The sequence below is a fragment of the Polyodon spathula genome, chromosome 24 (genome assembly GCF_017654505.1).
Source record: "Polyodon spathula isolate WHYD16114869_AA chromosome 24, ASM1765450v1, whole genome shotgun sequence".
NCBI classification, from domain to species: Eukaryota; Metazoa; Chordata; class Actinopteri; order Acipenseriformes; family Polyodontidae; genus Polyodon; species Polyodon spathula.
The window spans coordinates 22,109,354-22,136,275 of record NC_054557.1 but is presented as its reverse complement, the minus strand read 5'-3'; the positions used below and the strand labels follow the sequence as shown (position 1 = coordinate 22,136,275).

The 26,922-nt window shown below is 42.3% G+C and overlaps 1 protein-coding gene across 1 annotated transcript; it reads left to right on the top strand.

The window, feature by feature from the left end:
* The first annotated feature begins 128 nt into the window (after positions 1-128).
* On the top strand, positions 129-26,922 carry skiv2l (SKI2 homolog, superkiller viralicidic activity 2-like). The gene is made up of 29 exons (XM_041225738.1): positions 129-214; positions 738-853; positions 1,933-2,054; positions 2,349-2,466; positions 2,864-2,978; positions 3,343-3,417; positions 8,040-8,093; positions 9,749-9,927; positions 10,659-10,811; positions 12,087-12,232; positions 12,415-12,561; positions 13,723-13,807; positions 13,953-14,059; positions 14,588-14,734; positions 15,142-15,238; positions 15,441-15,653; positions 17,545-17,655; positions 19,339-19,490; positions 19,873-19,951; positions 20,090-20,227; positions 20,893-21,030; positions 21,767-21,871; positions 22,241-22,385; positions 23,261-23,387; positions 24,443-24,653; positions 24,980-25,090; positions 25,283-25,501; positions 25,606-25,746; positions 25,999-26,922. Exons 1-29 carry the CDS (start codon positions 190-192, stop codon positions 26,197-26,199), a joined length of 3,777 nt encoding a protein of 1,258 aa, XP_041081672.1. The 5' UTR covers positions 129-189; the 3' UTR covers positions 26,200-26,922.

Sequence of the window (26,922 nt, the reverse complement as noted above, 5' to 3'; positions counted from 1 at the left end):
TGTTCTAAGAATCATCTCCGTGAACGCACCCCATTGGCTAAATTGGTCAGATTCTGCACAGAGTCTGCGCAGAATGATCTCCGTGAACGCACCCGGTGGGAGAAACACATACACTTCCGCCCCTCAGTCTGTGGCAAACTGTTCCCAGTCAAAGGTCGAAGTGCCAGCAATCTGAGGTGATAAACGAAGATGGAGAGCGAAACAGACAGAATGGGTACGCAGATTGTTTACAGTTATCATGCAATATATAAATGTTTGTTAGTTACAGACTTGTACACGAGAATATCAGCCTACTTAAACTCATTAATGGCAAATACTGCTGTGTTTACCTTAACAAATATGAAGACAATGCCAAAGTTTTGACACTGACCAAAGCTGTCATGCAGAATTTGAACACAAAATATATTATTAGTGTTGTTGTTTTTCACATACACGACGAGGTATATATTATTGGGTGGCTTGTTTATTAACTTTAAATACGTACACGATTGTGTGATTAAAATGAAAATAAAGTGTCTTTTTGGTTAGCTTCTCGTTACATTGTTGTTGTTATTATTATTAATATTATTATTTAAAAAAACAAAACAAAACAAAAAATTGCCATAGAAAGTAGACTTGTTATAGCTGAATCAAGCATTAAAACCCGTTCCTAAGTGCTGCCCCATCCCACCTTAAGCTTGATTAAGCATCAGCACCTGGTTGTATTTTAAACTAGGCTGACAAACATTTCTTCCCAGTTTTGCCTCCAATGGACCGGTACGATCTACCCCTATCGCTGCTGCAGGTGGGCTGTTCCGGTAGCTTTGAGCTCATCTCTCAAGAACAAACCAACTGCCTGGTCCCCCACAGCACTGTGAGTATGCATGAGTGCAGGGGGTGAATCTGTAGTGTTGGGATAGCACTGTTATCATAGCAGGATACATGGGCTCCACTATTTTACCCCCATGTGAAGGGGATATAGTAGTGGAGACGGTCAGACCTACATGTGTGGGATGCTGTGTGATCTGGAGATTAAAGAAAAGGTGTGTAACCAGGAGGTCCCGGGTTCAAATCCCGGGTCACTCACTTTATTTAGAATATCTCGATGATGATATCAGGTCCTGAGATTATATGGAGGTGTCTGTATGTACAGTCCGTTTGTCTTTATGTAACTCTTACATTCATGTGTACATCTGGAGAACCACTTATAAAGTTATGATTAAAGACTGAATTGTCTTCTGTGGTGGAACAAGCTACTGGAGAACTTCAGGATTGCTCCGTCTCTCCTGCCCTCTGCCGCCTCCTCAAGACTCCCCTGATAAGACTGCACTTGTAGATCTCTTGATCTACCCCTCTACTGGAATTGCCTGACCTCAGCACCTCGTGACTGGATTCTCAGCTAATGCACTATCCTTGCACTATTGCACACTGTCATTGTAGATGTAACTTGTTGTAATCCTAACTTGTTCCAGCCTGGTTCATATTATATTTCAGTAGTAGTATTTGCACTGTAAACTATACTGTATTTAAATGTTAATTGTACATTGTAACACTGAACTGCCCTCTAACACCAGTAAATCACCTTGGATTAAGATGTCTTCCAAATTATTAATAATAATAATAATAATAATAATAATAATAATAATAATAATAATAATAATAAACTGCTCTTCAGTTTTAGTTGCCTATAGATATATGTAATGTAGACTACGTCAGCCAAAATGTCTTTATAGTGGTGTGTCATCTAGTGTACAGTTGGTGTATTGCCAGCAAAACAAAAAGGAAACAATCCAAAGTGGAAGATCACTAGATGGCGCTGGCTCTTATTTTTCTAAAGACACACTGAATGATTACATGTATCTATGACAGGCAACTGGAACTGCAGAGATGGTTTGGTGTAGATTGATGAAACTGTGCATTTATTAACCATGAAACGTATCATTTTTCATGCAGCTGCCCCAGGGTTTGCCGCCCTTTGCCCTGGATCTGATCTCGGAGGTCGAGAGGCGCTTCCTGGGCGATCCAGAATGGCTTCCCATCCACAACTTTGAGAATGCCTTTCAAAAATTCAATAAGTAAGTACCTACCTTTCTCTGGAGACCTGGGTGCAAATCTGGGGAGGCGGGGCGGTAAATGTTAATGCATTAGGCACAAGCTAATTTGGAGGGCTGGTTGGTATGTTGTTAATGCACAAGACTAGCCTTTTTCTCAGGGCTTTAGTGTAGGGTTGCCCATGTGTGTGTCTCTGGGTTCCAGTGTGGGGTTGATCGTGTGTGTTTCTCTGGGTTCCAGTGTGGGGTTTATAGTGTGTGTTTCTCTGGGTTCCAGTGTGGGGTTTATAGTGTGTGCTTCCCTTGTTTGTGCTGCAGGGTTTTCAGTCGTTCACAGTGTTTTGACTCCCTACTTCACGTGGAGCCCAGCCCCGTACACTCCACTCTGAAAGTGGTGAGGAACCCGACGACTGGGGAGCTGCTGGACTTTCAAGAGGTCTGTCTGTCTGTCTGTGTGTTTGTGTGTCTGTCTGTCTGTCTGTGTTTGTGTGCGTCTCTGTCTGTGTTTGTGTGCATGTTTCTGTGTGTCTGTCTGTTTGTGTGACTGTGTTGTTGTGTCTGTGAACGTCTGTGTTTGTGTGTCTGTCTGTGTGTTTGTTGTGTCTCTTTACAGAGGAGGACAATCAGGCTAATCTTTTTATTGAATGGCATCAGCTAAAGAGAGAAGGTTTCTGAAAATTAAAGTACATTTAGAAAAGTTTAAATTGTGGAGAGAGGAAGGGAAAGTATGAATGAGAGGGAGACAGAGATAGGTACAATTGCATTGCTTTTGTGAAACCCTTTGCAGTTGTTCCACTGTGTATGTTTGTATGTTTGTGTTGCGTTGTTTGTAGGAGCTGCTTGAAGACACCGGCCTTTCTTCCAAAAACTCGCTGTCCCTCCAGCGGCCCCCCGGCCCCCCTTCTCAGGGGGTGAGAGGCAGCACCACCAACTACCCCTTCTGGCCAGGTACATAGCCCTCCGCCACTGACAAAGATCCAGGACTATTTTCCTAAGCTAAGAAACACTGATGATGACACTAGCCAGGCAGGCAAGTGTTTCACTAGTGCCTTCATCAGTGTTATTATTATTATTATTATTATTATTATTATTATTATTAATATTAATTTGTCGTTTAGCAGACTCTATTATCGAGAGCGACTTACAGAGAATAGGGGGTGAACTATGCATCACTACTGCTGCTGCAGAGTCACTTACAATAGCACCTCGGTTTTACGTCTGATCTGAAGGGCAGAGCACTTCGTCTGTGTTATTGAAGGGAACGTTTTCTTTAAAAGGTTTTTTTTTTTAATGGTTCCAATGTTACTTTTAGGGGGAATGGATGAACCAAATTTGGACCAAATTAAAAAGAAAGGACAGCTTGAAGAAGATATTGACTTTGATAAAGGTAAGAAAATAAAATATTTCCACAAACTCTGCTTGAAATGACCATGTTTGTATTCATTCATCTACAGAGTTTATAAATGACTGCATCAAAAAGATACCATATAAAGGGAACTACTGCATGAATGACATCTAAAATCAACAACACATTCTACTGTACGAAACAGCGTTTCTCTCCTGAAACAGTCTATCCTGTAGGGGGCAGTATAAAGCAGTTTAAATCCTGTTCTAGTAATTGGCCATTGATTTTTTATATATATAATACTCATATACACACACACACACTGTATGTATATACCAGATTCTGCCGAGTCAACGGCCATGTTTGAGCTATCGCCTCACCCCCATGAATGTCAATTCTTCACCATTTCTAATAACCGTGCACAAAAAAATACAAAGTAAAAAAAATAACCATGCCCAAATAATGCCTGAGATTTCCAGTCTCGCACTTCGAGTAGAGCAAGCTGTGCAGTAGTTGCTCTGTGCATTGATTAAATAAACAGCAAGCGTTTTTCGTTTTGGAGTCCGATTGGTTACGCTTGCCTGTTAAGCTACAATCCATTTCTTTTTTTTCTTTTTCTTTAAAGGTTAACGTGCGTTTTATATAGGTTTAAAATGGCATTACAGTGGACTTATGCAGCACCCTTTTTTCAGGCAAACCCTCTACTTTGTATTTCACCATTTAACACTAGAACCATCGCGGTTCTACTCAACGTTAAAATGAGAGACAAACTATCCGATACAACTCAAAACTTTTGTTCAAGCATATCTAACATCTGCACACCCAAAACACTATTTAAAATAACAATTAAACATAAAAGGGTTTATTTTGTAACTTCCCACATATAAACCACTACTTCAAGAAATGAAAAACTATAATAAAATAAACATTTCAAAAGAAACTAGTGTGTAAACAGGTATATGTGTATGCAAAACTGTAAAAGCGAAAGTATGTTTTCTGTTGTGTGTGTGTGTGTGTCACTCAGTGCAGCACAGAATCCAGGGGTAGCTGCAGCAGCCTGCTGCTTTGCAATTTTCTGATCAAAATGTTTCCGCTGAAGCACTGTGGCTAGCTTCAAGATTAAATCTCTCCTATTGATATTTTCCATGATGCATTCCTTGTACACAATGAAAGAATTGATGGCTGCCAAGTCCAGTAGAGGTAACAATAGGCTTGTATATAAAAATAAAATAGAATATTGTATGCTATATTCAAAATAAAAACATGTATTGAAAAGATAGAGGGGATTATAACTTTCTTTTTTTGCGATCCTGCCTTTCAAACGCCATCAGGGTATTTAATACATGTATTTAGGAAAAGTCAAAAACGGACAACCGCGTGTCTTTCAGAATAATTTAAATTTTAAAAGTGAAAACCGTCAAAATGACTTCCGTGGCAGTTCTAGTGTTAATAAATATTAACTGCACTTGATTCTTTAAGATAACCTTTATGCTGTGCTTTACCTTTTGAATTTTAAACATGCCTAATTCTAAATGTAATCTGTCTAGCTAATGTTAAAAATATTACAGTAATATTGTTTGTTATTTCGCCCCTGTTTTGAGCCAACTTCCCTCACCCACTTTTGCCTTAACATCAACTCTACAGTATGGGTTATAGTCAAAAGGTTATAGTCAAAAGTTTACATATTTATTTCAGCAATTGTTTTAGCAAAACTCAAAAAAATGCCAGTTCAAAAGTATTCATACCCTTTGATGCTACGGTAGTATTGTCTACAAGGTACTAGAAATTTCAATATAATAATGTAGAACGTAATTCTAGAAAAGTCTAGAAAATGCTGGATTGTAGGTGAACATTCTTAGAGAGTATAAAAGGGTTAGGCATAGGATGATTGCTGTCATTACCAATAAGTCAATATGGGAACAAGTAAAGAGCTATCTGAAGACCTTTGGCAGAAAATGATTTATTGTCATAAAGCTGGAGAAGGATACTAGAAGATTTCCAAGCATTTGAGTATCCCAATTTCAACTGTTGTTTCTATTATAAAGAAGTACAAGACTCAACTGCCCACACTTTTGGGGCATAGCAACAGAAGGCCCTGTCGCTCATAGAGCACAGGTGAGCAGAAGGGACACACAACAGTCTAAGATGTGTGGAGCGGAGGTTGCGAGTGGGTGTGTAAAAGGTTAAAAGATCTGACAAATAAAGTGGAGCCAGCCCATGGAGATCCTTGTAGGTCAGGAGAAGGATTTTAAAATCCATTCGAAACCTAACAGGCAGTCAATGCAAGGCCTCCAGCTCAGGTTTTGATCCCTAGAGGGTGACCTAGACAAATTTCTAGCTGCAGAGTTTTGAACATTTTGCAATTTGTTGAGAATGTATTAGAGACACCAGTGAGCAGGGCATTACAATAACCAATCCTAGAGAAAACAAATGCATGAACTAGTTTTTCAGCTGCAGATACAGAGAGCATAGGTCAAAGCCTAGCTATATTTCTGAGGTGAAAAAATGAAACCTTGACAGTGTTCAACACCTGCGGTTCAAACTTAACCCAGGATCAAAAATCACACCCATATTTTTCATTTTTGATCTGAACCCAAGCATGGTACCATCAGGTTAACAGCATTGGTTTTATGTAGCTGATGGGAAGTACCTAACGCATAATCTCTTATTACAATTTAGGTGTTTAAAAAAAAAATAATTGCGACATCCAACTTTTTATATCAGAGGTACAGGCAGTAAGAACATCAATGTCAGGTTTGAGTGTCATCTACATAAAAATGATAATTCAGGCCATGTGATATTAATATGTTAGCCGAGGGTTATACTAAATAACAGGGGGCCCAGGATAGAGCCTTGTGGGACAGCAGATGTTACTGACCCAACCTCAGAAATAAACCCGCCCAATTACTTCCTTTGATTAAGTTCAACACTTTTCATTATGTATCTAAACATTTTGTTTGCCCTTTTTTTTTTTATAGCTTCCCCACATTGTCTAGATGAAGACATTTCTGAGTCAACATAAACTTCTAGGTCTTTTTAACAGATTCCTTCGTCAATTCCAGTATCTACCATATAGTATTTCTAATGCACATTTTTATTGCCTGCGTGCAGTGCCTTACACTTTTCTGTATTATATGTCATTTGCCATGTGTCTGAATGCTGTCTAGATCATTTTGAATGACCTTTGCTGCTGCAGCTGTGTTTGTAACGCCTATTTTTGTGTCAGCTGCAAATGTAACAAGTTTGCTTACTATACCAGAATCTAAGTCATTAATGTAGGTTAGGGAGAGCAGAGGACCTAATACTGATACCTGTGGTACTCCACTGGTTACCTCACTCCATTTTGAAGTTTCTCCTCCAATCAGTACTTTCTGTTTTCTACATGTTACCTGGTATCTTGTCAATTTGTCACAAACTTTTCATCACCAGCGACAATTCATCATGGACAATAACTCTCCAATTAAGGCCACAATATATTATAAAAGCTGCTATAATATTAACAGATACAGTATGTATTCACTTACAAATTCCATAAATAAAACCCATAATGTACTAACTTTTATTAGTTCTTGACCACCCAGCTAACTAACAAACAAGCAAAAAACCAGAACAAAAATAACAAGTTTGTTTTTCAAACCTTTATTTTAACACTAGAAGTGCCAAAATTTCAAACTACCTACAAGTGCCGCACTGGTCATTTTCACCTGTAATGTTTTACTCAGCTGTGATGTGATGTACCCTTCGTGATGTATTGTCGCTGGTGATAAATTGTGCCTGGTGATGAATTGTTGGTGATAAATTGTCATAGACCCATGTTAACCACTCCCTAATTCATGTGCATGCATTTCCTTGTATACCTACTGCATTCAGTTTGTGAATTTGTCATTTATGCGGGTCCTTGTCAAAAGCTTTCTGGAAATCTAAATCAACCATGTCATATGCTTTGCAATTATCCATTGTTGATGTTGCGTCCTTGAAAAAGTCAAGCAGGTTAGTTAGACACGATCTCCCTTTCCTAAAACCATGCTGACTGTCTCCCAGGACACTGTTGCCATATAGGTAATTTTCCATTTTGGATCATCTTATAGTTTCCATAAGTTTACCTATACTTACACCTAACTGGGTGTTTTGTTCAACGGTTTTCTGGAGTGATGAAACAAAAATCGAGCTATTTGGTCACACTGATATGCACAAGAGAAATCCCTGGAATTTGAATGAACTGGAACAATTTTGTGTTGAAGAATGGTCAAAAATCACTAAAGGATTATGTCAAAAGCTCACTGACAAATATCCTAATTGTTTAAAAGAGGTTATTATTGCCAAAGGTGCCTCAACTAGCTGCTGGTTTAATTTTCCTTGTCAGGGTATGAATACTTTTGAATTAGCATTTTTGGAGTTTTGTCAAAAAATTGCTGAAAAAAATAATTGTAGACATCTATTTTCTTGTAACATTTTCCTCATCCTCAAAAGCAAAAAGATTTTTTCCTATAATTCTTTGTTTTCGAGAAATGTCTAGAAATTAAATTTCCATTGTGGTATGTAAACTTTTGACTACAACTGTGTGTGTGTGTGTGTGTGTGTGTATATATATATATATATATATATATATATATATATATATATATATATTATAAAAATTTTATAATGTAATATTGATTTTCCAGATCTTCTCTCCGTTCCTCCAGGATTCAAAAAGGGAATGGATTTTAGGAAGAAAGGTTTGAAATCAAATAATTTTCTATTTTATACATTAAGTACTGTGTTACAAACAGTGCACTCTAGTCTAGCTTTTATAGCAATGCCAAACACTGTATTCTGGTCCAGCTGCTATAGTTAGCAATCCTGTGCTCTAGTCTAGCTCCTATAGCAATCCCAAACACTGTGCTGTAGTCTAGCTGCTATAGCAATCCCAAACACTGTGCTGTAGTCTAGCTGCTATAGTCAATCAAACACTGTGCTCTAGTCTAGCTGCTATAGTCAATCAAACACTGTGCTCCAGTCTAGCTGCTATAGCACTCCCAAACACTGTGCTCTAGTCTAGCTGCTATAGTACTCCCAAACACTGTGCTCCAGTCTTGCTGCTGTAGTTAGCGATCCCAAACACTGTGTTCTAGTCTAGCTGCTGTAGTTATCAATCCCAAACACTGTGTTCTAGTCTAGCTGCTGTAGTTAGCAATCTCAAACACTGTGCTCCAGTCTAGCTGCTGTAGTTAGCAATCAAACACTGTGCTCCAGTCTAGCTGCTATAGTCAATCAAACACTGTGCTCCAGTCTAGCTGCTATAGTCAGCAATCAAACACTGTGCTCCAGTCTAGCTGCTATAGTCAATCAAACACTGTGCTCCAGTCTAGCTGCTGTAGTTAGCAATCCCAAACACTGTGCTCTAGTCTAGCTGCTGTAGTTAGCAATCCCAAACACTGTGCTCCAGTCTAGCTGCTATAGTTAGCAATCGCAAACACTGTGCTCCAGTCTAGCTGTTGTAGTTAGCAATCCCAAACACTGTGCTCCAGTCTAGTGCTAGTAGCAATCCCAAACACTGTGCTCCAGTCTAGCTGCTATAGTCAGGCTGTAGTTAGCAATCAAACACTGTGCTCCAGTCTAGCTGCTATAGTCAATCAAACACTGTGCTCCAGTCTAGCTGCTATAGTCAATCAAACACTGTGCTCCAGTCTAGCTGCTATAGTTAGCAATCAAACACTGTGCTCCAGTCTAGCTGCTGTAGTTAGCAATCCCAAACACTGTGTTCTTGTGTAGCTGCTGTAGTTAGCAATCCCAAACACTGTGTTCTTGTGTAGGTGCTGTAGTTAGGAATCCCAAACATTTGTTCTAGTCTAGCTGCTATAGCAATCCCAAACACTGTGCTCTAGTCTAGCTGCTATAGTTAGCAATCCCAAACACTGTGCTCTAGTCTAGCTGTTGTAGTTAGCAATCCCAAACATTTGTTCTAGTGTAGCTGCTATAGCAATCCCAAACACTGTGCTCCAGTCTAGCTGCTGTAGTTAGCAATCCCAAACACTGTGCTCTAGTCTAGCTGTTGTAATTAGTAATCTCAAACACTGTGCTTTAGTTTAGCTGCTGTAGTTAGGAATCCCAAACAATGTTTTCTAGTCCAGTTGCTGTAGTGCATATAACAACATGATCAGGAAATCCACCCAGTGTATCTGAATCTGTGTGTACCAAACTTTCATCATACACTCATGGGCATTTCAGATTGCGTTTGGTTATAATCCACAGGTATATGAATGTACTTTTAGGTGTTTACTACGAGATTATGAGGATCCTCTGTACATGTGCACACTGATTTGTATGGGATATGCGTGTGTGTGTTTATAATTACATATTTAAAAAGTATTTATTTATTTTTTCCCGTTAGACACCGGTGCACCTCCCTCCTCTCTCAGCCTCCTCTCTCTGCTGTCCACGCTTGATGACATCATCGACCTGGGACAGGAGGAGGAAGAGGCCGGGAAGGGGAAAGGAGGAGGGAAGGAGGAACTGTCTACAGGCAAGACTCTGCCCAGATCAAATAGTCTGGAAGAATTCGGTCTGCAGGTGACACAAAAACATCTTTCTTTCTCTCTGCCTCTGTTTTTATTTGTAACACTTTAAAACAACAGCTGCAAATCCCCATGCATTTGATAGAGTTTCAGAGGGTTGGATGGGACTCTCGAGTGACACTTATAAAAGTTTCTCCATGGTAAAATCACAACAAAGTCTAAAAGCATGGTAAAGTTTCCCATAGTAAAAGCACAGCAAAGTGTAATAAAGCACAGGTAAAAGCACAGAAAGGTAGGGTAAAGCATATTAATAGACCTGGCAACTATGGTAAATGTTAGTATAACCATTGGGGAAAAACCTGCAAAGAACCCGTGTAAAAATACTGTAGCAATTATTTATCGGGGAACGCTGTTTTTTGGTAATGATTTTTCTCGCCCTGAAAATGAATAAAATGGCAACAATTTCCTAATGAATCCAGGTGGAAGACCACAGGAATAGCAGCTAATGTGAGGAGTTTAGTCATTGGCGTGGTCTTCTTATTTGTTTATTTATTTGATTTGAATCATTTCTTTTCAATCGGATGTTGCTCACTGTTTGTTGTACAGCAGTCCGTCGCTAATACAGTCACTATTATGCCGTGCATATGGATATGTTGGACACAAAGTATGCCCCCCCACTAGTCTCCAATTAAGTGTGACGCTAGGTCACTGTGAATTGAGAGTTTCTGAGTCGGGGGTGTGTGGAGGCTCTCTGTATCCTGAACTGCCCCTCTCTACCCTCTCCAGAGCTCTGTTGCCCCCCCAGAGTCTGTCCTGCCCATCCGTGTCCCCCCATCTCCTGAGGCAGGTGAGAGGGAGCGAGAGCGCTGGGCAGTGCCAGTGGATATCAACTCCCCCTGCACAGACTTCTACAAGAGAATACCAGAGCCAGCATTCAAGGTACTGATTCTTTATGTCCGTGTGTGTATATGTGCTTCTACATGACAATACCAGAGCCAGCATTCTGGGTACTTGTTTGTGTCTGTCTGTCTGGGTGTGTGTTTACTTCAAAATAAATTAAATATTTGTTTTGTAAAAAAAATGTTCTACAATTATTTACGGCTTCGATCACAAATTACATGACTTGGTAACATTCAACAGTGTTACAAGATGGCAAACGTAGCAACATTTGCTACCACACCTAAACTCGGCTTCTTGTGCTCATTCTTTCCCATACGATTTGTTAAAAGCTTCAGTAGAAGCTGGTGGCACAGTTAGCGAAACGTTAGGATTAAAAAAAAAAAAAAGAAAAAAAAAAAAAAAAAGATAAAAAGATATTTCTTATCGCCCTCGCTGTTAAAAGTGGGTGGGCAGTGGCCCGTTGGCCCACCCTTCTCCGGCGCCTGTACTTGATGGACATTTACAAAGTGATGATGTTCCTGAACCTGTCCAGAAGAAATGTGAAATAAAAATTAAAAGGAGGGTTCATGTGGAAATTAATTTGTAATTCCCCTTCCCAAAACAGAGGTGGAAATGTTTAAATCAACAAGAAGACTGTCATTTGTGTCACTTCTGTGTTTCTACTTCAAGACGGCTGTTCCATGCCAAATAAGATTTTATTTTGCCGTCAGAAATGGAGCGGAGCATTGGAAACTTGCGTATCGGACATTTAAACACCAGTCTCACAACCCTTCTTGTGTGGAAATGTAAACGATAACTCCCGTTTTATGTTCTTACCCAAGACTTATTTTTGTTATTCAATAAAAACGAAACTCGTGTTTAATAGCTAGAAGAAACAGCTGTGACTTTCAGTTTTGTCCGTTCTACCAATTTTTTGGTAGTTTTCCGATTAACAGTCCCAGCTTTCTGTTGCTGTTGTCTGTGCCTGTTTGATGCTGACAATGAGGGCATTGACCATGTGTGTATGAGGTAAATGTGAGCCATCTCAGGGACCACTGCGTACAGTACAGCAAAAGCAGTGCTCTCTGGAGTAGGACACTTTTAGGACAGCTGGACCAAAACCAGTTGAAAGTGGCTAGTACAAACAGTGTCTCTTTGTCTGTGTCGATGTCTGTGTGTGTGTCTTCCTGTGCATCTTTATATGTCTGTGTGTTTCTCTCTCGCCCATTTATTTTTCAGTTGGATCCACGTCATTTAAATGTTTTTTTAATTTACATGACTCTTCTCTCCCCTTACCCTCTCCTCTCTCACCCCTCCTCCCCCCTCCTCCCTCAGTGGCCCTTCGAGCTGGATGTATTCCAGAAGCAGGCGATCCTACACTTGGAGAATCATGACTCTGTGTTTGTCGCCGCACACACGTCTGCTGGGAAGACCGTGGTTGCAGAGTACGCCATTGCGCTGTCACAGAAACACATGACCAGGTGAGACAGCCGAGCGTTTGCTTGGCTGCTGTAGCGTTTGTACATTTTCATATAGATTTGTAGTATAGTACTATAAAACACGGTATAGAACTACAGCAGCTACACAACGTGGTGCCTAAATAAAGTTCATATCTGCTGGTGTAAAGAGGGGGATGCAATCAGCGGTTTCTGCTTTCTGGTAGGACGATCTACACCTCGCCCATCAAGGCCCTGTCCAATCAGAAGTTCAGAGACTTCAAGACCACCTTCCAGGATGTGGGTCTGCTAACTGGAGATGTGCAACTGAACCCAGAAGCCTCCTGTCTTATTATGACCACTGAGATACTGAGGTACATGCCTGCAATACAATAGTGTTTAATGCCTACAGTACAATGGACAGTGCTCCCTTGCTATAACTCGGGTCTCAGGGGACACACAATAAGAGCGTTATAAACGGGGCAGGGGGTGGGGGGGGCGCCGTGGGACACATAACACACATCTGACTAAAATACAAAATATAAAATGACTCCCTCTCTATAATGCACATATAGTGAAGTCAAAATATAACTTTTGGTGAATTAAACATGCATAAAACACCATGTAATCAACGCTATATTTTTTACAAAAAAAAAAAAAAAAAAATTATAAAAAGTAACATTCCCACTCGTGGATAATTTTAATTAGCGGTTTTTTAAACTATAAATAGGTCTCGCTAAACGGCAGTCAGGAGTTCAGTTCGAAGTGACAGACAAGCAAGTGTGAGAAGGAGAGCGGGTTGGGCGAGGGGAAGAGGGAATGGGCTCGCCCCAGGTTCAGCTGCTGGAGCAGGGCTGAAGCGTCTCGTCTCCCGGAGAAAGCTGCATCTCGTCTCTCTGCAAAAAAGTAAAAGCATCAGGAAACATAACCACATAATAGGCCTAATATTTATATAGTGATAAAACAAATGCTGAATAAGATGTCTGTGTTATAAAGTGCCCGCTTAGCTTTTCTTCAGTTCAGATACTGTATCAAAAGGGAGAGACAGAAACAGAAGTTAGACTGAGAAGTTGTTTACAGTTTGAACACTGGTACTGTATTTACTGTAGAAATACTGTATGAATAACTAGTATAGGGAATTAGCTGTAGCTGTATATCCGAGGCGTGTTATAACTGAGATACCTGTAATATAATATAGTGTTTAATATTTTTTTTTTTTTTTTGCGCTTATATAAAGTTTTTTATACAAAAGTATTGCAAAGCACTGTGCATACAAAAAAAGAACAACCCACAATACATTTATCTAGCATGTCACACATACAACTGCCACACTCAGACCATTTAAATAACAGTATACACATAATATAGAAGCAGCAATTTTAAAGTTACATTAAAACTTACTAAGATAAGAAGCCCGTTTTAAACAAGTGTGTTTTTAGTCTTGACTTGACTTAATACCTGGAATAAAGTATAGTGTTTATTACCTGCAATACAGGGCTATAGTATTTAACCCCTCCATGTCTTTCTCTCTCCAGGTCCATGCTGTACAATGGCTCTGATGTTATCAGAGATTTGGAGTGGGTGGTATTTGATGAGGTGCACTACATCAATGATGCAGAGGTACTGCCTGTCTGCGTGTGTGTGTCTCTCTCTGTCATTCTCTCTCGCTGCTTCTGATCTCTCTGTTTTATGTTGTTTTTATCAGAGAGGGGTGGTGTGGGAGGAGGTGCTGATCATTCTGTTTCTCTCTCTCTTGTTTTCTCAGAGAGGGGTGGTGTGGGAGGAGGTGCTGATCATGCTGCCTGATCATGTGCGCATCATCCTGCTGAGCGCCACCGTGCCAAACACTCTAGAGTTTGCAGACTGGATCGGGTAACTGTCCTTATCAATACAGCTGTGCATTGAAACAGCTATCAATGCTGCTCAATACAATCCAGCTGTCAATACAGTGCAATACAGTCCATCTTTCAGTACAACTCAATACAGTCCAGCTATCAATACAGATATGTGTCGGCACAGCTCAATATCCGTACAGCTATCAATACTGCTCAATATAATCCAGCTATCAATACTACTCGGTACAATACAGCCCAGTACAATATATCCATACAGCTGTCAATACAACCCAGTACAATACATCCCTCCACCTGTCTCCATCTATCCTGTGCTGGATCGGGAGGGGTACCTAACTGCCAATGCAACTATCCATCTATATATCAACACAGCTGATTGTGTGTATATATATGTGTATGTGTGTATATGTGTATATATATATATATATATATATATATATATATATATATATATATATATATATATATATATATATATATATATATAAAAATCAGCTGAATAGGCTTGTCCCCACCCCCCTTCTTCCCTCCCTCCCTCTTTCTCCAGGCGTATCAAACAGAAGCAGATCTTTGTGATCAGCACTGTGAAGCGGCCTGTCCCTCTGGAACACTTCCTGTACACAGGGAACAGCAACAAGACTCAGAACGAGCTCTTCCTGCTGCTCGATGCCAATGCCAACTTCCTCACCAAGGGGTGAGTGGAGAGAACTGTCTTCCTGTCTGCCTGCCTGCCTGTCTGTCTGTCACAGTTTTACATAAACTTTTCCAACTGTGATGAAACCTGGTATAGGTATCATGGATGGAAATATAATTCCCATTGCAAAGTAGTTTGATCCATTCCTGGTTTTACTATGCATTTAATAAGACACCTGAGCTTGTTACTTGTTGTTGAGAGTGTGAAGGCACCTGTCCATCTGTCTGTCTGTCACACGTACATTTTTCCACAGACAGACAGTAGCTATAGGTCACAGTGACCATCTTTCACGTTACTGATGGTTCAGAGTGTGTTCAGAGTTGTGTGCATGTGTATGTCAGTGTGTGTGTGTGTGTGTGTGTTAGAGCCCTGTGCACTGGCTGATGTGTCTGTTTGTTTCCTCTCAGATACTATGCTGCAGTCGAAGCCAAGAAGGAGCGAACCAGCAAACATGCCCAGTCATTTGGTGCCAGACCTGGAGCACACAGCTCTACTAGCAGCCAGGTGGGGGAGTGGAAGGGATCAGGAAGGGGGTAGAGAGCGAGGGAGGGAGGGAAGAGTGGGAGAAGGAGGGTGCAGGAGCTCTACTGCCAAGCAGGTGAGGAAGGAAACAGAAAGGGAAGAGGGGACTCTAGTCTCCAAGTTCTCACTCCTTCTCACTCCTCTTACACTTTCTCTCTCTCTCTTTCTCCCCCCCCTTTCTCAGGATCGTTCAATCTGGCTCTCCCTGCTCCACTCTCTCGCTAAGAAGGACCAGCTGCCCGTGGTTTGCTTCACGTTCTCCCGTTCCCGCTGCGATGAGAACGCCCGCGGCCTGGCCACTCTTGACCTCACCAGCAGTGCTGAGAAGAGTGAGACCCACGTGTTCTTTCAGAAGTGCATCACACGACTGAAGGGCTCTGACCGACAGCTACCACAGGTGAGAGGGAGGGAGTGAGTGTCAGAGTTGGGGAGGGAATGAGAGAGGGATTAGAGTGAGAAGGTATGAGAGGGAGAGTGGGAGGGATATATCTAATATATATATATATATATATATATATATATATATATATATATATAATATCACACACACACACACACACACACACACACATGCCATTTACAGGTTAAATTATGTCTGTACATTTGCTAACTTCGGCAATGCTTCTATAACAGTCATGTCGATTTGTATAAAGAGGGTATCTGTACGACTGTCTGAGTGTGTGAGAGTGCTATGGGAGAGTGTATGGAGACTGAATGTGTGAGAGCTATGGGAGAGTGTATGGAGACTGTCTCTTGAGTGTGTGAGAGAGCTCTGGGAGAGTGTATGGAGACTGTCTCTTGAGTGTGTAAGAGCACTATGGGAGAGTGTATGGAGACTTTCTCTCCGAGTGAGTGAGAGGGCTGAGGGAGAGTGGATGGAGACTCTGTCTGAGTGTCTGTGAGAGAGCTATGGGTGAGTATATGGAGTCAGTCTGTCTGAGTGTGAGAGAGCTATGGGAATGTGTATGGAGACTGTCTCTTGAGTGTGTGAGAGAGCTCTGGGAGAGTGTATGAAGACTGTCTCTTGAGTGTGTGAGAGTACTATGGGAGAGTGTATGGAGACTGTCTCTTGAGTGTGTAAGAGCACTATGGGAGAGTGTATGGAGACTTTCTCTCCGAGTGAGTGAGAGGGCTGAGGGAGAGTGGATGGAGACTGTCTCTTGAGTGTGTGAGAGCACTATGGGAGAGTTTATGGAGACTGTCTGTCTGACTGTGTGAGAGCACTATGGGAGAGTGTATGGAGACTGTCTCTTGAGTGTGTGAGAGCACTATGGGAGAGTGTATGGAGACTGTCTGTCTGAGTGTGTGAGAGCGCTATGGGAGAGTGTATGGAGACCGTCTCTCTTAGTGTGTATGAGTGCTATGGGAGAGCGTATGGAGACTTTCTGAGTGTGGGAGAGCTATGGGAGAGTGTATGGAGACTGTCTCTCTGAGTGAGTGAGAGGGCTGTGGGAGAGTGGATGGAGACAGTCTATCACAATGACATGATTACATTTATCTAGAGCAGTGGTTCTCAATCGTGGAATGGATCTTGGTGGGCGTGAGAAGGTTGAGGCCACACACATCTAGCCTTTATATATATATGAAGCAAATCTTTCTTCTGACACCTCCTGGCAGGTCAGAGTTTCTACATGGCGATGTGCATCTGACTGGTGCTTTTTTTTAAGCTTGTATATTATTGGACAAAGTCCACTGCCAACTGGTGATCAGTGCTGCCAGATTCAACTTGTTTTGAAAGCATTTAGAGGGTAAATATTGTCTTTGGCGGTTTGGCTATTTTCGTGCATGTTTTAAATTGTTCTGAGCAATTCAATTTTACACACCATTCTGAATATCATTTTTTTTTCCTGGACCTACCGCACTTGATCTCATCACATAAGAAACAGCGCTGCTGTAAAGAAAAAAAAAAAAAAAAGCAGAAAAATAAATTTAAAAAATGGTTTATAACATTATTTACCTGTGTTTATAATTGTTTTTTTTTATTTGAAATAATTGTGTAACACTTATTTATGTTTTATAATATATAGTTAAGTTTTAAATGTAAGTGCTGGTTGAAAAAATAGAATTTGGCTACTTTGTGGCTGGTTGCTTCCACTATGTGGTGGGGAGTTGCAAACCCAATCTGGCATCTGGCAATCTGGCTGTATGTTGTTCATTGGCTTACTGCATGATGTAGTACCACAGACAACAGGAAGGTGGGCGCAGGCCAACCCCTACTTGAGCACTGCAACCTGTTCTGAAACCCTATACACGTGCCTGTGTCCAACCTCTCTCTCTTTCTCTCTCAGGTTCTCCAGATGAGTGATCTGTTGAAGAGGGGTGTGGGAGTGCATCACAGCGGGATCCTGCCCATTCTCAAAGAGGTTGTGGAGATGCTGTTCACTCGCGGGCTGGTGAAGGTGAGAGCAGCCAACACACTGGGGCAGCTCCCTCTAATCAAGTTGACAGTGTATTTCATTCTCTTTGCTAAGTGAACACTTAATTAATTCATTAATTAAATTAGTATTTTATCTAAAACGACTAACAGAGACTAGGGGGTGAACTATGCATCACAACTGCTGCTGCAGAGTCACTTACAGTAGGACCTCGGTTTTAAGTCTCATCCAAAGGACGGAGCACGGGGAGGTTAAGTGACTTGCTCAGGGTCACACATGGGATTTGAACCGGGAACCCCCTGTTATCAAGCCCTTTTCTTTAACCGATGATAATGTACGTAATCGGTTTCTATAGAACCTGTTGTGGTTCCAATGTTTCGAATGCTTTGTCATTGACACTCTGAGCGTAGCTGCTGCTAATAGGTTCTCTCCTCACTGGAACCCACTGTAATAGCCTTAACTGGGCTGTACTCCGACTCCCAGACCCCATACCAGTGTTGTGTACTGGGAGAGGTATTTGTTTGTCAAGTTTAAGTCATACCCTACAATCTTCATCCCATGATTCACTGTAGAGACGACGCAGTTTCGTGGAGGTGAAATCCGAAATGTTTTTCCATTCCTGGCATTACTATAGTCTATGAGTTTAATAAGACACACCACCTGTACACTGGAGCTAATCAAGTACCTATTAAACGTGGAATGGGAGAAACCTTTTATTCAATAGGAGTCTTCTTTCCATCCCTGTTTTCTATCAAAAGGGTAAAACACGGTAAAGCAGATAATCGCTGATTAAATACGAGTTGGTTTGTTCAGGATAGGTTCTGTATTAAGTCACACTGTCATATTGTTATTGATTGGCAGTCAATAACTGTAAACAAAGGCAACTGAAGGAAGGGATTGCATAACAGTTTGCTTCATTCCAGGTTTTGCTATGAGTTTAATAAGAAACACCTTAGCTTGCTAGTTTAACCGTGGCTCTTGAAGCACATATTAAAACCTGGAGTGAATGGAACTGCTGTGCAATAGGAGCCATATTTCCAGCTCTGATTTGTGTGTTTCTCTGGTGTTGCAAGTAACTGCATGTCCACTGGGACTGTTACATAATGTTTTATTTCCTAAACGTTTAAAATTTAAAATCAAATGCGTTTTAAACGTTGAAACTTTAACACATTGGCAATGCTTGATAATCACTAATTAACATACACTAGTAAGATAACCCATCACAAGAAGCACTCCAAGAGTTTTAAATTAATGACTACAATATCAATGCGTGTGAGACTGCCCATCTACAACATTAACATGGGTATTGAACAGACAATGAATAATGAATTTAGCTGAAAATATTGCATATTAGCCAACTTGTCTAATTGTGATGAAACTTAGCTGAATTTGTTGACAATATCAGAATCGCAGTGTGTGTCCATCACAGTAAAACATCTCTCTCTCTTGTGTGTATGTTTTCTGTGCTCTCTCTGTGTTTCTTGTGCGTTCTCTGTTTCCTGTGCTCTGTGTGTGTTTCCTGTGCTCTCTCTCTGTTTCCTGTGGTCCGTGTGCTCTCTCTGTGTGTTTCCTGTGCTCTGTCTGTGCTTCCTGTGCTCTCTCTCTGTGTATTTCCTGTGTTCTGTGTGTGTTTCCTGTGTTCTTTGCGTGCGTTTCCTGTTCTCTCTATTTCCTGTGCTCTCTGTGTGTTTCCTGTGCTCTATGCAGGTCCTGTTTGCTACAGAGACGTTTGCCATGGGGGTGAACATGCCTGCCAGGACCGTGGTGTTCGACAGCATCCGAAAACACGACGGGACGGCCTTCAGAGACCTGCTGCCTGGTGAGAGACAGCTACCGAGACACACAGACACTGTCTGTGTGTGACTCTCTCAGAGACAGATATAGAGACACATAGAGACACACACACAGGCACGGAGACTCGCAGACATTGAGATAAATACAGACACTGAGATACAGTACACTGAAACATTGAAACACAGACACTAAGACACACACAGACATTGAGACACTGAGAGACATGCAGGCACTGACATTGAGACACACACTCACACACAGACACACTGAGAAACCCAGAGGAGTATATTCCTCATATAAGTTAACAATAACCTGCCCCCCCCCCCCCCCCCCCCCCCCCCCCCCCCGCCCTTTCCTGATCCCATCCTATAAGTCTAAAAATTTGGAAAGAGAGGGGAGAGGTCCCCTCATATAGGTTTACCCGACCCGCACGTCCCGCGTCCCCAGTACCTGGGGTGCCCGTGCCACTAATAGGACACGTTCCCCCCGCACGTGCTCTACCCGTGACCTGCACAAGATGATGCTGGTGAGATCAGGAGACACTGAGAGACACTGTGGGTCGAACGGGCCGAGTGCTGTGTGTGTTGTGTTGTGTTGTGTTGTGTTGTATTGTATTGCAATGCAGTGTATTGTAATGCAGTGTGTTGTGTTGTATTGATTACAGGGTAAGCCCACTCTACTCCAGTCTCAGTTCAGGCTGACCTACACCATGATACTGAACCTGCTGCGAGTGGAGGCTCTGCGGGTGGAGGACATGATGAAACGCAGCTTCTCCGAGTTCCACACGCGCAAGCATACCAAGGTACCGAGGGAGAAGGCCTTTATGTTCTCTCTCCTCTCTGTCTCTCTCATCACTAGAGGCAGTCCAAATCTGCAGGAAAATATACAAAAAACTGGAACATTTAAGTAGATATCTGTGGAGTGTTCTGCAGAGCATCTCATGTGTTTAGTATTTGTATTAATAATGGCTTCAAAAAATGTAAATTAAGTAAATATAAGCATATCAAACAAAAAACTGTTTAACAAAAACATCACATCCCATAAGGAGACGGAGATAAGAAGATAAGATAAGAAGACTGTGAAAGACTGCAAATTCCGCAATTTCTGAGGAATTCTGTTGTGCACAGGTTTGGACTGCCTCTACTCATCACCCCTGCAGGTTCATGAGCAGAACGTCTCCTCTCTCACCCAATCTCTGTACAGTGTGCAGGGTGTCCTCATTTTGATCTCCTCTCTCCTCTCTCTCACCCAGTCTCTGTACAGTGTGCAGGGTGTCCTCGTGTTGATCTCCTCTCACTGACCTGGTCTCTGTACAGTGTGCAGGGTGTCCTCGTGTTAATTTCCTCTCTCTCTCTCTCTGACTCTGTCTCTGTATAGTGTGCAGGGTGTCCATGTTGATCTCCTCTCTCTCTCTCTGACCCGGTCTCTCTGCTCCTCAGTGTTGATTTCCTCTCACTGTCTCTGCAGGTTCATGAGCAGGGCATCTCCTCCCTGACCCAGTCTCTGTCCAGTCTGCCGGAGGTGGAGAGTGTGGGTCAGCTGAGTGACCTGGTCAATTACTACGCTGCTGTCCAGGAGCTCACCCGCACCAGGGCAGCACTGCAGGTACAGCCAGCGCTAACCGTGGGGAACTGGACACACACACACACACTGAGCACAGCGATAACCCACAGTGACACACACACTCCCAATGCACCCTGAGGCACTGCGATATCCCACAGTGACACACCCTCACAACGCACCCTGAGGCATGGCGATATCCCATAGTGACACACACCCTCACAAAGCACACTGAGGTACAGTGAGACACACCCTCACAACGCAGCCTGAGGCACAGCGATATCACACAGTGACACACACCCTCACAACTCACCTTGAGGCATGGCGATATCCCACAGTGACACACACCCTCACAACTCGCCCTGAGGCACGGCGATATCCCACAGTGACACACACCCTCACAACGCACCCTGAGGCATGGTGATATCTCACAATGACACACACCTTCACAACTGTCCCCACTGCAAAGGGTGTGTAGTGGTCAACTGGACACCTTTCACACTGCACATTTTTCCATATGTCTAGAGAACCACTTATCCAATTATCCAACTTATCCAATTATGAAACTTGGTATTGACATTATTCAGTGAGCATAAGTCAGTGAGCGTATCTGATTCTGGGGATATAGGGGCCTCTATCTGTCCGTACAGCGTCCATAATATCTGGTACTACACTAGGTTAAAGAAAGTTCTTTTAGTTTCTCTAATGGTTACAGTGTATACATTCCAGGGTTTTCTTATTATGTTTTGAATATATCTCTGTGTGTGTCCTGTGTTTTCAGAAGCGTGTGATGGAGTCGGTGAATGGAATGAAGGCTCTGTCAGCAGGCAGGGTCGTGCTGGTCACTAACTCTGTACACAGCAATGCGCTGGGACTCATTCTCCAGGTCAGCGCTCTCTCCTCGTTTTCAGTCACGTCGTATGCGGACGCTTTGGTTCTGTTCATTTGTAGCTCTGGCGCTGGGAGTGAATGAATGTCCCTGATTTGCTTCACTTTAAAAGTTCACTGCGGTATTTCAGCAGTTTTCCCATGCTTTTCCCCTGGCTGAACTATGCATTTACCATAGATTACCTTGATTTGCCATGCTTTTTTTAATAGTCTTTACCATATCTATCTGTGCTATACAATGCTTATATATGATTTACCTTGCTTTCACTGTACTGTATTACACTTTGATGTATTTTACTATGGAAAACTTTTATAAGGGTGCACACACCAGATTTTTTAAATTTTTGTACAATTTTGTATTTTTTAGGTATCCTCAGATGCGACGAGCAGGACGTTCACCACCCTGGTTCTGTGCGAGAGACAGAAAGAAGGGGAGAGGCCAGAGGCACAGAGAGGGGCCAAGACCCCAACCCCAGAGGATCTTCTGTCAACGAGGGTCTTTCTACCTGACGGTACAAAACTGCTGCAGCCCTGCTCCCCCCAGGACAAAGGGATTGCCGCTAACTCTAAAACATTCCATGCATCTCGCAGTTCTGTTCTTTACATAGGGCTCGATTGGGCATCTTTTGAAGCAAGCATGTATTTTCCTTTAAAAACTTGATAATCTGGTCCTACGTTAGGTTTAGGGAAAGCTCTCGGCTTCCATGCCTCACTCCCAGGAAATATATTGTACTTCTTGGATAAAAAAAAAAAAAAAACTAGAAGAAACTAAGAAAGAAAGTCAAGCAGACAAGCGTTTCAGCTAGTGCCTTCATCAGTGTTACTGAAACGAGAAGAAACTGAGTCAAGCAGACAAGCGTTTCAGCTAGTGCCTTCATCAGTGTTACTGAAACTAGAAGAAACGGAGTCAAGCAGACAAGCGTTTCAGCTAGTGCCTTCATCAGTGTTACTGAAACTAGAAGAAACGGAGTCAAGCAGACAAGCGTTTCAGCTAATGCCTTCATCAGTGTTACTGACACTAGAAGCAGCAGACAGACATTGGCAGTACAGAATTGAACTAGTCTGATAACTTATCAAGACGTTGATTCGCATTAATAAATTGTTTTTTATTTAATTGAATATGAAAAATAAAGGAATTTATGTTTCTTTGTTTGTTTGTTTGTTTTTTTTCAAACAAATAGTACAAATATAAAGCCACACTTTTAAGGGCAACCCACTGGGGCTCCTTCTTAAACTCCAGCCTCTGCAAGAGAGAACATGCATGCCAGTGGCAACCTTTTATACACGCCTGCAGCAGTTTAGAACACACACATTCAACCATGCAATGCAGAAATATAGCCAGTGGTCATGGTTCACAGCCCGTCTCAGTCCTGTTTTGTTCACTCAGGACCCTGCAGCCACACAGTGGAGAAGCTGAAAGCAGAAGACATCTCTAGCATCACTGTGAAGACCCTGCGGATCAATGCAGAGCGCATCATCGATGACTACAACAAGAGGCAGATGCCCAGGTTCAAGTGAGTAGAGCCTGACAGTGTAGCGCAGACCAGAGGGGACATAATACCGCTTCTCTCCTGAGCTGCAGCACAACTTTCAGTGTCTCACAAAATTCTCTGTTCTACCCTAGCAGTTTTTTTTATTTGGGCGGAATCTATTTTATTAATGCAATTAGACCCTATTCCTTGTGCAGAACTTAAATATGCAAACATGTGTGGCAGTATGTAATGTATTGCATCTGTAAATGATTCTGGATTGTGAATGCAACATGCCATCGAAAGAAGCCTCCTCAAGACCAGTTTAGACTGCACTTGTAGATGATCTACCCGTCCTACTGTGCACTGTATTCTCCTGATCTCAGCACCACGTTACTGGATCCTCAGCTGATGCACTATCCTTGCACTATTGCACTACTAATATGTCATTGTAGATATAAATTGTTGCAATCCTAACTTGTTGCATCTTATTTCATATTGTACTTTAGTAGTATAGTTTGCACTTACTGTAAACGATACTGTATTTAAATATTGACTTTGCATTGTAACCCTGTACTGCCCTGTAACCTGTAAAAGTCGCCTTTGATAAAGGCGTCTGTCAGATTTAGTGTGCAGGGTTATTGTAGAGATGCCAGCCACTGGCACTGTATACAAGGTAATAGGATGAACTGGAATAGGGACAAAGCCTGGATTCTGTGTTTTCTATACTGTTGTATATGTAACCCTTTATCAACCCTCTGTATCTAGAAACACTAAAATAAACTATTCTTTGTTGCATATGTCTATGACGAGAACTGAAGATCAGCTCCTGAACTCGCAGTGAAAGCCTCTTAACACAGATTTACCAATAACAAAAAATGCAGAATATGAGTAATGCAATAAGAAAAAAAAAATATATATAAGGTGCTTTGACATACTGATGACACTGAGAAAGACTTCTAGTCGAAACATTTGTCATTGAAACTTTAACGACAAACAGTGTCTCAACAAGACTTTACTGCAGTTGAAATGTTTGTTTTTGAAGTTTCTAATCTCAGCACTGTGGCGTGTTTAACAGGTGTGCTTCACCCTCTGTACAGGCTGGACCCCCCAGGACAGGCTGTTACCAAGGCAACACAGGAGCTGCTGCGATTGGCCGAGTCGAACCCCGGTGGGATCACGCCCCTCGACCCTGTGAATGACCTGCAGCTGAAGGACCTTGATGTGGTTGAGGGGTCAATGAGGGTCAGGCAGCTGCAGGAAACTTTACAGACCTTCACATGCGCACACAGCCCCAAGTTCACACAGCAGGTACGAACGAGCACCTTGAGAGATTTATAAGAAATGGTTCTTGCTGCAGTTACCCATATGTACTGTGTTTCTGATCATTCTGTGTTGAGGCTTTTGCTATGCATTGAGAAGCAGCTGTTAAGTTGGACTTGCCTGTCATCGATATATGTAATGTAGGCTAGATCAGCCAAAGAGTTTATAGAATTGAGAGTCAGTGCCATCTAGTGATCTGCCCCTTTGCATCAAGTTATCTTTTGTTTTCTCATCCCTTTAATAACTAGATGGTAAATGATAGTCTGGATCATGTGATGTGTGTCTGTAATACTGTGTCTGTTTGTTTGTTGCAGTACGCCCGGCTGCAGCAGAGAATGGTGATTCAGGACGAACTGGAGCGTCTGCAGTATTTAATATCAGACCAGAGCCTGAGCCTGCTGCCTCAGTACCAGCAGAGAATCAACGTGAGTGTGCTGAGAGACTGAGACACACACAGAGACACTGAGACACACAGGGACTGAGACACACTCTTAGAGACACTGATACACACAGACAGGCTGAGACACACTTGCAGAGACACTGTGATACACACATACGCATGCACAGAGACACACAGGGTATTTATGGGTTATTGATTGAGTATCGATTGCTCCCAGGTTCTGAAGACTCTGAAGTACGTCGATGACTCCTGCACGGTGCAGCTGAAGGGCCGGGTGGCCTGTGAGATCAGTAATCATGAGCTGATGGTCACAGAGCTGGTGTTTGAGAACGTGCTCAGTGACCTGCCCCCCGAGGAGATTGCGGCCCTGCTCTCCTGCCTCGTCTTCCAGCAGAAAACACAGGTCACCCCTGAGATCAGCACCTCCCTGCAGCAGGTACCAGTCTCTCTGTATCTCTCATCAACATCGTGCAGCAGGTCCCAGTCTAACTGCCTGTGTTTCATCACTCTCCTTGCTCTCTCTCTTTCGCTCTCTCTCAGGGTGTGCAACGCATCGTGAGTGTGGCGGAGCGCATTGCCACTCTACAGAGAGATTGTGGGATGAACGAGTCTGTGGAGGATTTTGTGGCTCAGTTCAAATTCGGGCTGCTGGAGGTGGTGCACTGCTGGGCCCGGGGGCTGGTGAGTGAAAGAGGGGGGAGAGTAGTTACTTGTGGGATATAGGAGGACTTGGGAGGGACTGTGTATCTCCTCTGTGTGTTTCTGTGCCCCTCTGTCTCTCTCTCATACACAGTGTATTTCTACATTATTTCTCTGGTGGGTGTGAATAAGGTGATTGTGGTTCACAGTCTCCCTCCTCTGTCATTGTCTCTCACACTCTCTCTTTGTGTGTCTCCACCTTTCTCACTCCTTCTCTCATTCTGTCTCTCTAAGCCCTTCTCGGAGATCGCTCAGCTCACGGATGTGCAGGAGGGCATTGTGGTGCGCTGTATCCAGCGATTGGATGAGACGTGCCGTGACGTGCGGAACGCTGCGCGCATCATCGGTGACCCAGTGCTGTATGCCAAGATGGAGCAGGCCTCCATGATGATCAAGAGAGACATTGTGTTTGCCGCCAGCCTCTACACCCAGTGACTCGCAGATAACGGCAATAAAACTGAAAATGATGCTCTTCTTGTTTCTAATGTATTTATAATTTAACCCAGTGACCAGGGTTAGAAACTCACACATACATACATGTGATACATGAGTGCGACCGCCTCCACCAATCATCCCATCCTTTATGAGGAATAGTAACTGGCTGTTACCTTACTTAACCTTATAGAAAAGAAAAATAATTACTATAAGTGAAGAATTCACATTAATAACTATTGCAATAATAAAAGGTGAAAGCTAAAGGCGAACTGATTATTTATATACCGACCAATCGAGAGAACGGGATCTATGTACTAAAGCACCTTTACTGTGGTGAAAATAAATTGTGTGTGTCATCCCTCAGTTTAGCCACTATCACTAGCACACAAACAAAGCTGGACACATATGTAATATATAGGAATGTGCTTTATATTTAGTCACCTGCAATTCAGCAGACCAGGCTTTGAGGACACCTACTGTGGGGATGAGGGTATTGCATGAGAATCAACATAAATATTGGTATGTTGCGCTCGACTACAACACACGTCGGCAAGTTTACAAGAAAATGATGCAGAAGTAAATCGCAAAGCTTCTTTTCCATTTTAACGCTTCAGTTTTAAAAAGGGTTTTCCTTCACCATCAGCAACACTAACACCTTCCAAAAGCATCATATACCTGTATATCTATTTAATAAAAAGTAGTCTACGTACATGTGAAATTAAA